The 12,387-nt window shown below is 43.4% G+C and overlaps 1 protein-coding gene across 1 annotated transcript in view; it reads right to left on the bottom strand.

The window, feature by feature from the left end:
• Positions 1–518: 518 nt before the first annotated feature.
• LRRC66 (leucine rich repeat containing 66) overlaps positions 519–12,387 on the bottom strand; it is a 26,167-nt gene continuing 14,298 nt past the window's right edge. The window contains exons 3-5 of the mRNA XM_017540276.2: positions 9,618–9,787; positions 4,080–4,269; positions 519–2,452 (exon numbers count right to left, since the gene is read on the bottom strand). Coding sequence (XP_017395765.1) covers positions 603–2,452; positions 4,080–4,269; positions 9,618–9,787 — 2,210 coding nt within the window. The 3' untranslated portion in view covers positions 519–602. The remainder of the gene's footprint in view (positions 2,453–4,079; positions 4,270–9,617; positions 9,788–12,387) is intronic.

Genomic DNA, 12,387 nt, shown 5'->3' with positions numbered 1-12,387 from the left:
TCCGAGTCTTTTTCATGGCAGGCAGCCTTATTAGGATCTGAGGGAACTTCAGCAGAACATGGTGGTGTTTGTGATGAAACGTCCATATTTGAACATTCTAAGTCTCTAAGTGAGCAATGCCACTCTGCTGCCTTGGATTGAAGAGCTGTGTCATAATCATAGGTGGACATGCCCGGAATCTCATCCCCTAAGGGACTATTCCCCGGTGATCTGGGCCAGGGTGATGGGCCCTCAGATCTATCAATGTCAGAGGCATTTTCCAGGTGAGTCTTGTACAAGCCAGAGTCTGGGGAGGAAAGGAGACGTTTTTCAAATGGATAGTCCTGATTCTCGAATTTCCCTGGAATTTTTTGGAAGGTGACATTGTCCTCAAGACTGTCTACTGCCATCACGTTGTCCTTGCTAGCCCCTGAGCTCTCGTTGTACAGAGCCTCTTCGTCGTGCAGGAGCTCCTCGTCCTGTAGGGGCTCCTCATCCTGCAAGAGCTCCTCATCCTGCAAGGGCTCCTCATCCTGCAGGGGGTCCTTGTCCTGCAAGAGCTCCTTGTCCTGTGGGGGCTCCTGGTCCTGCAAGAGCTCCTCGTCCTGCAAGGGCTCCTTGTCCTATAGGGGCTCTTCGTCCTGCAGGAACTCCTCATCCTGTACGGGCTCTTCGTCCTGCAAGAACTCCTCGTCCTGTAGGGGCTCTTCGTCATGCAGAAACTCCTCGTCCTTCAGGGACTCCTCGTCCTGTAGGGGCTCCTCATCTTGAAAGAACTCCTCATCCTGCAAGGGCTCCTCATCCTGCAGGGGGTCTTCGTCCTGCAAGAGCTCCTTTTCCTGTAGGGGCTCCTGGTCCTGCAAGAGCTCCTGGTCCTGCAAGGGCTCCTTGTTGTGCAGGGGCTCCTCATCCTTCAAGGTCTCCTTGTCCTGTAGGGGCTCTTCGTCCTGCAGGAACTTCTCGTCCTGTAGGGGCTCTTCGTCCTGCAAGGTCTCCTCATCCTGCAAGGGCTCCTTGTCCTGCAAGGGCTCCTTGTCCTGCAAGAGCTCCTCATCCTTCAAGGGCTCCTTGTCCTGTAGGGGCTCCTCATCCTGCCTGGGCTCCTTGTCAGGTGATACCTCTTCAGTCTCGCTCCTTGCACCCTCTGAACTTACGGAGCTTAGAGTGAACAAAGACCCCTCATCAGAGTCACAGTCACTCTCCACCACACACCAAGTGCCAGAAGGAGTGGATTTCTGCTCTGGTTCCTCATTAGCAGGAGTGATAACTGGGCCACCATCCCATCTTAGAGGAAAGACTGATGGGCCTGTGTCTCCTGGGTCACTGCATGGGACCTCGCTGCAGTGGGCCGAAAGCTCTTCCTCAGCACTTGCCCCCGACAGCCTTGGCTGTTGTATGCTCAGCAAATCAGTGGATGGTCTCACTTGCTTTTCCTTAGAAAATTCCATCTGTGAGTCCCAGAGTGACCGTTCAGTGCCCCCTCTTTCCTTACTCTCTCCAATCCTCTGTGCTTCTGCATGCCTTAGCATTTTACAGAGGGAAGTTATCATTTCTCCAGAGAGGGATGGCTCTAATTCACTGGAATCATGATGGTTTGAGCTGGAGACGGCATGTGACATGCCCACTACAGAAGAGACGCCCACTACAGAAGAGACACCCACTGAGTGTGCACTGAGAGGCTCTCCCTGGGCCACAGTTTCATACGTGCATTCTTCAAGAACATCACTCCTATGGATGTGGTCCTGCGCTGCTGACATTAGTTCATGGTTTCTGGCCTGTGGATGTCCCTGGAGAATGGAATAGGCTGGACCGTCATTTCCACTTCCCGCCCCGGTGTTGTCCCTGCACTGTCCTGAGCTCTGCGGACTGCCAGGATCCTTGCTGCTCCTTCTCGGCGTTCTATCAGGAATTACGGTGGCGTGTGGCTGTGGCTGTGGCTGTGGCTGTGTCTCCCAGAAAGGGGTCTGGTTCTCATAGAGGCTTAGATCAGGAAATGCTTGGTGCAGATGGGTCTCTGGGTGTGGTGTGCGTCCCACAGCTTCGACGTCGTCGTAGAAGCCCTCGTTTGAATACCCGTTGTTCTGGCCAGGGTTTTTGTTCTGGCACTTTCGTTGCCACAGTCTGTCAATATAAGGCCTCGTGAAAGCCCCCAGACAGAAGGCGACAAGGAATGTGATGAACACTGACAGGCACACTGCCAGAGCCAGGTCCTGGGGAGCGTCCTCCTTTCTGCCGGCAGCCTGCACATCCCGGGCACTTCTAACACTTCTTGGCAGCCGTCTCTGCTTCTCCCTGAGACCAGAGCTGGCCCTTGCCTTCTTTCCCAGAGTGGAGACGCCTGTGTGCCTTCCTCCCCGGGGCCTCTCTGCTTTGCTCCTTATGAGGCTTTTCACGCTATGCAGATGAATGGAAGGAAGGTGGGTTTCCCTGGAAATTCTGCTCTGGGGGGTCCCCCCATTGGCCTCCTCACTCCCTGCAAGTGGATAAAAAAATACACATTGAGCAAACATTGAAATAAGATTCCAGGGGTTTTTCCTTTATTCAGGATTGGGGCCTCTCTCTGTCACCCAGGTTGGAGTGCAGTGGCACAATCATAAGTCACTGAAGCCCCAGACTCCTAGCTCAAGCGATCTTCCCACCTCAGCCTCCAGAGTTGCTGGGATGACAGGCATGAGCCACCACACCCGGGCTGCTTTATTTTTATTTTTTTTTCCACTTTATAGAGACAAGCGTTGTCACTATGTTGCCCAGGCTAGTCTCAAACTCTTGGCCTCAGGAGATTCTCCTCCCTCAGCTTCCTGAACTGCTGGACTGTAGGTGTGAGCCACTGCCCCCATCTCCAGATTCTAGGGGTTTCAGAAGCTTCTGTGAGTCCTACTCAGTCCTTATCCAGTTATATATGTTAAAGTAAACATTATGTGATAATAAGCAGTTTAAAAATTTTATTCATTCATGTTTAATGCCAACAGTATGTCTATGGCTGTATGCATTTACACATGGCTATCAGGCTGAGGTCTGTTGCTCAGAGGTCCAGGAGGTTGCATGTTCCTTAGGGTTCCTGCCTCACTGCTGCCTGTAGGAGGAAGAAGCTAGAATAGAGGAACAGCCATGTGAACATGGCTTCTCCTTCCTCCATAGTCTTACCTACTCCATGTTTGCCAGAACATTCTACTAGCCTGCTGCAACACCTGTCTTGGCCCTACCCAGGTTTGCAATTTTATTTCCTCACCATTGTCCAGTGCTGGTAAACAGCAGAAATATTCAGTTTTTTTCTCCTGGTTTCTGACATTCTGCTCTCTACCCTCAGAATGCCAGTTGTGGAGTGAAACAAATGTAGCTGATGACATTAAGACTTATCTCTGATCTTCGTGGATTTCCTCTAAACCTGGTAGGCATGGCCATGTTCCTACTTGAAAGGCAGTCCTGAATAGAACAGAATCTAGCACTCAAATTTTTAATGGACTTTTTTTTTTTTTTTTCCTAGTTATAAGGTTGAGATTTAGCCAAGGTAGTTAATAGTGAAAAAAACTTCCCAGAATATCCAACCCCAGTAACATATTCCAGCACTTTGGGAGAGGGGTAAGGAACAAATCAAAGGAAAATATGCTTTTGTAATATGTGTGTGTGCGTTTTGTGTATGTAGAGGATCACACTTTCAGAGTGTTAGCAAACATTTAAAATAATGATATTTCTGATTTTAAAAGTTCTTTAACAGATTATTTGTTAAGAATTGGGATAAAACGGTGACATTAAATTTTATTCATGTGTTCATTCTTGTTTAATGCCTACAGCATGTCTATGGTTCTTGAGAATAAAGTTTGGTGTGTCAGAACAAAACTCTCTTCTAGTGGAATTCCTCCTCTTGACCAAATCCAACTGATACTGAGTGAGTTGAACTGTGTTTCTTTGACTGCATGAAGAAAATAATTGATGAACTGAGGGAAACAGCGATTCTTCTGTGGCACAGCCCAAGACTGACTAATGCCAGAGATCAGCATTTTTGCTGTCAGGGGACTGTCATTACTTCAAATGAGACTAAAATTTGTACGTGCATTTTTCAGTATAAATGGAGATTTTTCAGAGAAACCTTACTGACTTACCTATAGACCTGTTGCAAATGACATTCCACTTTTTCCTCCAGGATTCAGAAATAAAATTTTGAAAGACTGCCACGCTATCGTCACACCGCCAGTGATTATCAGCCAAGTCAGCCACCAGATGGGGGAGTTCTAGAGCCATGATCATCATTGGTAGGATGGTGGTCAGAGCATTGTTGCTGAGGTCCACGACCTGCTTGAGAAGAAATGAGTTTAGGATCGTCTGTGGATAAAGGCATTTAGAGATAAAATAAACGAGTTACAGAAAAATACTATTTATGTCCTATGGAGGCAGTATGAATTTAATACTGGTTTACAAGTCAGGGAATAGTGGGTTTTAAGTCTCTGTTCTACCTCTAAGAACTTTACGAGTCTTGACAAATGGTTTACCTTCTATAAGCCTCCCTCCCAGGGTTGCTGTGAGTATTAAAGGTATGTGAAACTTTAAGTATCATGCCTATATTCAATGCCTAATCATTTTCTCTTCCTTCTTTCCTGAGTGTAATTTGTACTGTTAAAGAAAACCTAGACACTCATGTTTTCAAGATCTAGAATTGGATGCCAGATCAAGCATTTCTAGAAGTACTACAGTCTTGAAAGTGGCAGAAAATACTGGATGATGAGGACACAGAACACAGAATTGTGATTGACCAGAAATCCTATTTGTGTATTTCTGGTGGAGATGAAATCTCACTATGTTGCTCAGTTGGTCTCAAATTCCTGGGCTCAAGTAATCCCCATGCCTTGGCCTCCCAAAATGCCGGAATGACAGGCATGCGCCTGACTTCAAAGAGAGATCTTTTGCCTCAAATATTATCTCAAGGGTAGCAGTACATTTCTCTGCATCCAGGGCTTTCAGTACATACAGTATGACAAATTTTTCTAGTCTGAACAGAAATGAAGGGGAAAGGGGAACAAGAAGGATTCAGTGTCTCTAGAAACAGAGAGCAGGATCTGTAGATGTCGGACACGGCAGGAGCATGACATAGCAGGGAAAGCACAGTTAGGAGGAGCTCTAGCTGCCATTTGCAGAGCCCTGCTGGGTCCCAGACATGCTACTGGGTGCTTTATGTACATGATCTCTGACCTTAACAATTTCCTCATTTTTACCTTTACTACAGAGGAAGAAACTGGGTTATGCCACACGGTACATCTCACATAGACCCTAGCACCTGGTATACAGCAGGTGCTCTGCAAACAACAGGAAGGAAGGAATGCAATGGTAGAGCTGAGGTCTCATCTGGCTTCACAGCTGTGTGCCTTCCACTGCAGAACATACCCTCCTGGAGCCTGAGCCCTGCTGCACTAGAGTGAAGGAAGGGCTGGGTTGAAGAAACCGAGGGCTGAGGCACCAAGATGGCTCATGAGGTTTGGGGAGGGGCAGGTAGTTATTAAAAGAAGAGAACATTATAAAAAAGGAAAACACAGTCCTTGCTTTTAAAAAAGAGGACAATGAATGAAAGCCAGAAAGGCTGAATGTTATCAAGGCCAATTGCTTTATAGACACCCAGGGGAAAAAATCAGCATTTCATCTTGGGTTATATAAATTCCTAAAGGGCTTATTCGAGGAAAAAAATCAAACAGTGCCACAAACATGACCATCACATATAGAATCAGAATTTCTTGTGAACTTGGGTAGTAAGGGTGAAATTTCCACTGTTGAATAGCCAAGCAGCATGGACTTTCAAAGGAAGGTTGCCAAAAATTGGAGGCAGGAGACTGTGGGATTGGAAAGAAAAAAATACTTAGCTTGGCCTGGTCTTGGTGAGGATCAGTAGTTTTCTTATGTATCCCTTGGCAACAGATTGAAACATTCTGATGTTTTTCAGGTAATTATTTGCTTTTTAGTGCATGTCTGCATTTATGTTTTGTCCTAGCACCTTATTATATTACAAATCATGGAACCAAAAGCAAAACTGGAGGGAACACAGAAAATTAATAAAATGATTCAGGAGGAAAAATTTCTGCGAGAGGAGCAAAACAGAATGGTCCAATTTGGCTAAAGAAATACCCATCAACCAGCATTTGAAAGGAGTATATACTATGGAAAGATTGGGAGAAGCACATATAATGTCACTTCACAAATCACTGCATTTAAGAAGAATGGGATAAGATTAGGAAAAGAAATGCTAATTTGAAATGTCAGTGAAACTTATTTCATGCCATCAAAACATGGTGATGAATTTATGCTTTGAAAAATCTATCTGGCTTCTAAAAAGATTTCCACACGGGAAAACACATAGAATAGTGCAAGTATTAAATTCTTCGCCCAGAAGAAAAACAATATCCATTTTGATATTTAGCTTTTTGGTACCAAATATGTTCATCATCTTCCAAAACCAGTTTTTAGAGTTATTGCCAAACATGCAGAAGGGATAATAGAGGAGAAGAAATGGTCTGATTCTGGGGCAGTTCCAGTGCATTGAGAATTACAGCTGTATTTAAAACATTCTCAGGCTTTTTAGTCTGCCTGTGGCATCTATCACCTGTGAGCTGCAGAAAACTAATAGAGCACAATAAAAGTGCACAGGAAACACAACAGATGAAGGGCAAATTACAAATACCAAGTATATAAAATACAAAGTGACATTCCCAGGCAATCTGACTGCCTGTTTGTGGTAAATTAGGGAGCACTACCAAGTTAAGTGGACCTTCTCATCTGTCCTCATGACTACTGTAGCAGGCAGACTCCAGGATGGTCTCCAATGATCCTGCCTCCTTGGCGATCATGCCCTTGAGTACTCTCCTCCTCTTGGATGCAGGCAGGACCTGTGATTTGTTTCTAACCAACAGACTATGAAAAGCAATGGAATGTCACTTCCATGATGACATTATGAAGAATTGTAATGTTCTTGGTAGAAGACACTATCCCTCGCTGACTCTGAAGCAAGCTGCTATGTTGTGAACTGCCCTGTGGAGAGGCCCACATGGCAGAGAACTGAGGGCAGGCTTTGGGCAACAGCCAGCAAGGAACTCAGCCCTTCCTCCAGCAGCCCACAAGGAACTGAATCCTGCTGATGGCCACATGAACTTGGAAGTGAATCCTTTTCTAGCTGGGCTTTTAGGTTAGACTCCAGCCTTGGCCAATATTTTGATTGCAACCTCTTGAGAGACCCTTAAGTGGAGGCCCCAGGTAAGCCTGGATTCCTGTCCCATAGAAATTGTGAGACAATCTATGTGTGTGGTTTTAAGCTGATAAGTTGTCAGTAGTGTATTATATAGCAATAGATAACTAATACACCTACCTATGTCCATCACCCATTTATTCATTCCTTTGTTTATTCAACAAGTATTTTAAAATATGTGTCAGGTAGCGGGCATATGCTAAACACTGGAAAAGAAAGAGCTTTAAAGCTCTTTGTGTCTTTAAAGCTTTCTGTCTAAAAAGGCTTTATGTCTTTAAAGAGCTTATCATAGGGTAGAAGGGTTTGAGGGCACAGGCATTAACAATTAGCCATACCTAAAACCAAGTAATTTCAGCTGGGATAAGCACGATGAGGGGAAATGTGTAGCATGTTATAAGTGTTTATAAAAGGGGAACTAATTTAATCTGGAGGCCCAGGGAAGGCTTCCCTGAGGAAATAATATTTTAGCAAAACTAACAGGTTTAACAGAAGTTGGCTCTTCCAAGCAAAGGACCAGTAAGTGCGGAGGGCTTGAGGTAAAAACAGAGGCAGGGGTGTAGGGAGCCAGGAAAGAGTGGCTTGAAAGGAGGCTGGAGAGACAGACAGGGGTCAGGTCCTTACAGTGAAATCTTAGAAGCGTTTTAACCAAGAAGTGGCGTAATCAGATTTCTATGTTAAAGGAGCAGGGGACAGTGCTGACTTTAAAATTTCTATACACAGACTACATTTAGAAAGTGCTTACTATATTCTAAGCACCGTCCTAAGCACTGTATATGTATTAAAACACTTAATTCTCACAAAACTCTGAAAGGAACTAAAATATCTCCGTTTCTCAGAGGAGAAAACTGAGACACAGAGATTTGATAACTTGTGTTAAGACAGTACGGCTGGAAAGTGGCAGAGGCTAGGTTTAAGGGCAGGCAGCTGGCTTAAGGCCACACTCCCCAACACTGCTTCCCTAGTCTTCCTTCTCAAGGGACTCCAGGAGCCATTCTGATTGGAAGTGGGGAGCTGGAGGCTTATCTTGCAGCTATGCCTTAATAGCACTTTGCAGAACACTGGGAAAATCTCAGTTGTCTATGTTGACATTGCTTAATATGATAGCCACACCAATAGATAACTAATACACCTATCCACGTCCATCATCCACTTATTCATTCTTCTGTTCATTTAACAAGTATTTAAAAATATGTATCGGGTACCGGCACATGCTAAGCACTGGAAAACCAAACGGATATACGTTGTATGTCCTCAAAGAGCTTACACATGGCTGTCGAGCAATTAAAACAGGGGTGGTCCAAATTGGGTTGTGCGGTAAGCATGAAAAAGCCACCAGGTTTTGAAGCCTTACTATGAAAAGGGGATATAAAATATCTCATTAATAATTTCTATATTGATGACATGTAAAAGATAATATTGGGTAAATAATACTTATCACTAAGATGAAATTCACTTGCTTATTTTTACTTTTTCACTCTAGCTACTGGAACATTTAAAATTGCATATGTGGCTCACGTTGTATGTTTCTATTGAATGAGGCTGTCCTATAAAAAGAATGAGAGGTGTGGTGAGGTTATGGAGATGGAGGACTAAAGATTCCTCCAAACCATCTCTTAGTGCCACACTGCAGGCCACTCTGGTGTTGCTAAAGGACCACTGAGAGGAGATTTTACAACATCCTCCCAAAAGGGAAGGGCATGGAGGAAAGTGCTTGGAGGAGAAGAGAAGCTGCCAGACCTAGAACAGGGCTCTGGGAGTTCTTTACCCTTACAGCTGTTGGCACCTTGAAAGATTAACTGCAATGTTCCGGAGACAGGAACTATGGACCCAAAATGTGACATAAATTTCCCCAATATGGGTTGGATGTTTAGAACTGCATGTGGCACATGGTACATGCTATACAAGTGTGGAAATATTAGCATTATCATTTTTATTATTTCATGTCCAATTTTGACATGGAAGCAACCGGGTCACTGGCTTTCAGAGGCCCATCTAGTCCTGGGTCATTGACATTTTAGCATCAGCCTCCTCAGGCGTTCCAGATTGCATAAGACCCCTGTGACCTTTGACCAATCTTGTAGCTTAGGGAGATAGCCTCACTAATAACTAAGTTTCAATTTCTTGCCAACTGCTAAGTGGAAATTTGGAGTTGGATTTAATTTGATTTAGAAAAATAACGAGTCAATTCTTGCTGTTGAGTATTATGTTGGAGGAAAATTCATGTCCCTTATTGTGGCCTTTGATTTCTGAGGCAAGGAAGAGACTTCAGCTCTTTTAAGGGATCTTAAAATAGACTAACAGTTTTTGATTAATAGCCAGTACTACTGGACATGAAGAAACTCTTCAATGGAAATACACTTCTAATATAATTGACCATGTATCTGCATATTCAAGTATTATAAAATGATTTTGGAACCTGCAATTTTTTGAGGTCCTTGAAGGCTTGTGGGTGAATTTTGAATATCTTGTTGCCCTTTAAATAGAGATTCTCCAGTTGCAGGCAATTCTGAAAATCAGACCACCCAATTTGCAATATCCCATTGAATGACAGATCCAAACTCTGCAATGACTTCAATTTCCACAGTCCTGTTAAAATGAAAAAGTAAGTTAAAATATAAACTGGTGACATTTACTGAAGCACTGTTTGTCATGGTAAAAAATTGGAGACAACATTAAGAATTCTCAATTGAGGTACTGTTAGAACGTAGTATAGTATTATTAATACTATGAAATAATATGTGGTCCCAAAGGAGATTGAGACAGATTAACATGTAAACTGACTGAACAGGAAGAAAAAAGTTAAGCTGCAGAATAGTATAGAGTATAAGTCCAATGTCCTTGGGGAAAAACAGCCATATGCAAACATATATATAGATTTTGAGTGGGCAGAGAAAAGACCTGGCAGGAGATGAACTAAATTACTAATAGAAATTACACTTAGGAATATAATGGTTGAGGAAAGTGAAGAGGGATGAGAAAGAAAATGTTGAGGCCAGGCGCAGTGGCTCATGCCTGTAATCCCAGCACTCTGGGAGGCCAAGGGAGGTGGATCACAAAGTCAGGAGCTCAAGACCAGCCTGGCCAAGATGATGAAACCCGTCTCTATTAAAAATACAAAGTTAGCCGGGTGTGGTGGCAGGTGCTTGTAATCCCAGCTACTCGGGAGGCTGAGGCAGAAGACTCACTTGAACCCAGGGGTTGAAGGTTTCAATGAACCAACATCACGCCACTGCACTCCAACCTGGGCAACAGAGTGAGACTCCATCTCAAAAAAATTAATAATAATAAAGAAAATGTTGTTTTGAGCACTTTTGAATTTTTTCTTTGAATGAGCATGTACTACTTTTAAAATAAGAGAATCAATTAAAAATATAACCTTGATTGAAAGACATGATAAATATTTATTTGATTGAACTATATAGTAAAACTAAATTATCTTGCCAAACAATAAAGAAAAATGTTGTTTTGATGCTTTATTTACATGGATGAATTCTTCCAGTTTTAAGATTTTCTTATTCTGTTTTTTTCTGAAACACAATCTTGCTCTGTCACCTAGGTTGGAGTGCAGTGGCACAATCCCCACTCACTGTAACCTCCACCTCCTGGGTTCAAGTGATTCTCCTGCCTCAGCCTTCTGAGTAGTTGGGATTTTAGGCACCTGCCTCCATGCCAGGCTAATTTTTTTTTTTTTTTTGTATTTTTAGTAGAGACGGGGTTTTGCCATGTTGGTCAGGTTGGTCTCGAACTCCTGACCAAAAGTGATCCACCCGCCTTGGCCTCCCAAAGTGCTGGGATTACAGGGATGAGCCACCACACCCAGCTGTTTCATTTTATTTGGTAGCCAAGTCCTTTCTTATAGCTACTTATTGTTGATACTATGACTATTTCCTAGGGATTCTTGTGTTTTCCAAAGGTAGTAAGTTATAGCTAGATTTTGTTTTCCAGCAAAATAATCAGATTGAATTTTGGTCTCTGCCTTTGTATTTCACTTGATTTCAGAGAGTAGCCAGGAGGTCCATTTGGCACTGAAAATAAATAAAGGTTGAGAATGAGGTGCCAGTCGTAGCAGTCTCTCAAATTTCATTTCCCATATGGGTCTCAGAAGGAAGTGCCTGCATTTTTACATTTCCTTCTGCTCTGTTCTTGCACGTAGCCTGTCTTTAATCAACTACTACATAACAAGATCAGGTTGGTTCAATTCCAGGAGGCTTTATTCCTTGCCTACTGTCTGCAAGGTACTTATTGTAAGATTGATTATACGGGGAGATGATAACTTAATTGAAATGGCTGCACCATCAAGGTTGTCATGTGTTCATTTAATTATATACAGGCTAAGCAAGAGATCATGAGGACAACAAATCAATCAAAACCTTATGGGCAAGGTAGTCGGTGCTGAGGATAAGTGTAGATAGCATAGAATCTTTACTCTAAAAAGAGTTTAATCTGGTCCAATGATAAGACATAAACTCAAGGTAAAGTTACTAGTTAAACAGAGTAGTTCATCACATGCACCATCCAACCATAAAATTAACTTTTATTTGTTTGTTTGCCTGTCCATCAGATGATCAAGTCCCTTCAGGGCAGAATTCATGTCTTTGAACTTTTGCAATTCTTGGTGGAATATAGTATACATTCAGTAGGCCAGAGGCCACCGTGTTTGGAATGCATAGGGATTTAAAAATCATTATGCTGACACTAAAAATTCAATAAAAATTTGCATTTCTGGCCGCTCTTAAGAAAACTGGAAGTTCTAATTGACACAAGATGACATTTGGCTGGTGCTGAATGAAGGCTGGCTGGTGCTGAATGAAGGCTGCCTGCTGCTGATGGGGGCATGAGCTTATAGAAGGTTATGATTTCTTTCTACTCATGTCTCTATCAAAAACAGGAAAATAGACTGGGCACAGTGGCCGATGGCTATAATCCCAGCACTTCGGAGGCTGAGGCGGGTGAATCACTTGGGGTTAGGAGTTCAAGATCAGCCAGGGCAACATGGTGAAATCCTGTCTCTACTAAAAACACAAAAATTAGCTGGTGTGGTGGTGTGCACCTGTAATTCCAGCTACTCGGGAGGCTGAGACAGGAGAATTACTTAAACCTGGGAGGCAGAGGTTGCAGTGAGCTGAGATCACAGGAGGCACTGTACTCCAGCTGGGACGACAGAGTGAGACTCTGTCAAAAAAAAA

The sequence above is a fragment of the Cebus imitator genome, unplaced genomic scaffold (assembly GCF_001604975.1).
Source record: "Cebus imitator isolate Cc_AM_T3 unplaced genomic scaffold, Cebus_imitator-1.0 Scaffold124, whole genome shotgun sequence".
NCBI lineage: Eukaryota > Metazoa > Chordata > Mammalia > Primates > Cebidae > Cebus > Cebus imitator.
The sequence above is the reverse complement of the archived record's forward strand: the minus strand, read 5'-3'. Positions and strand labels throughout refer to the sequence as shown.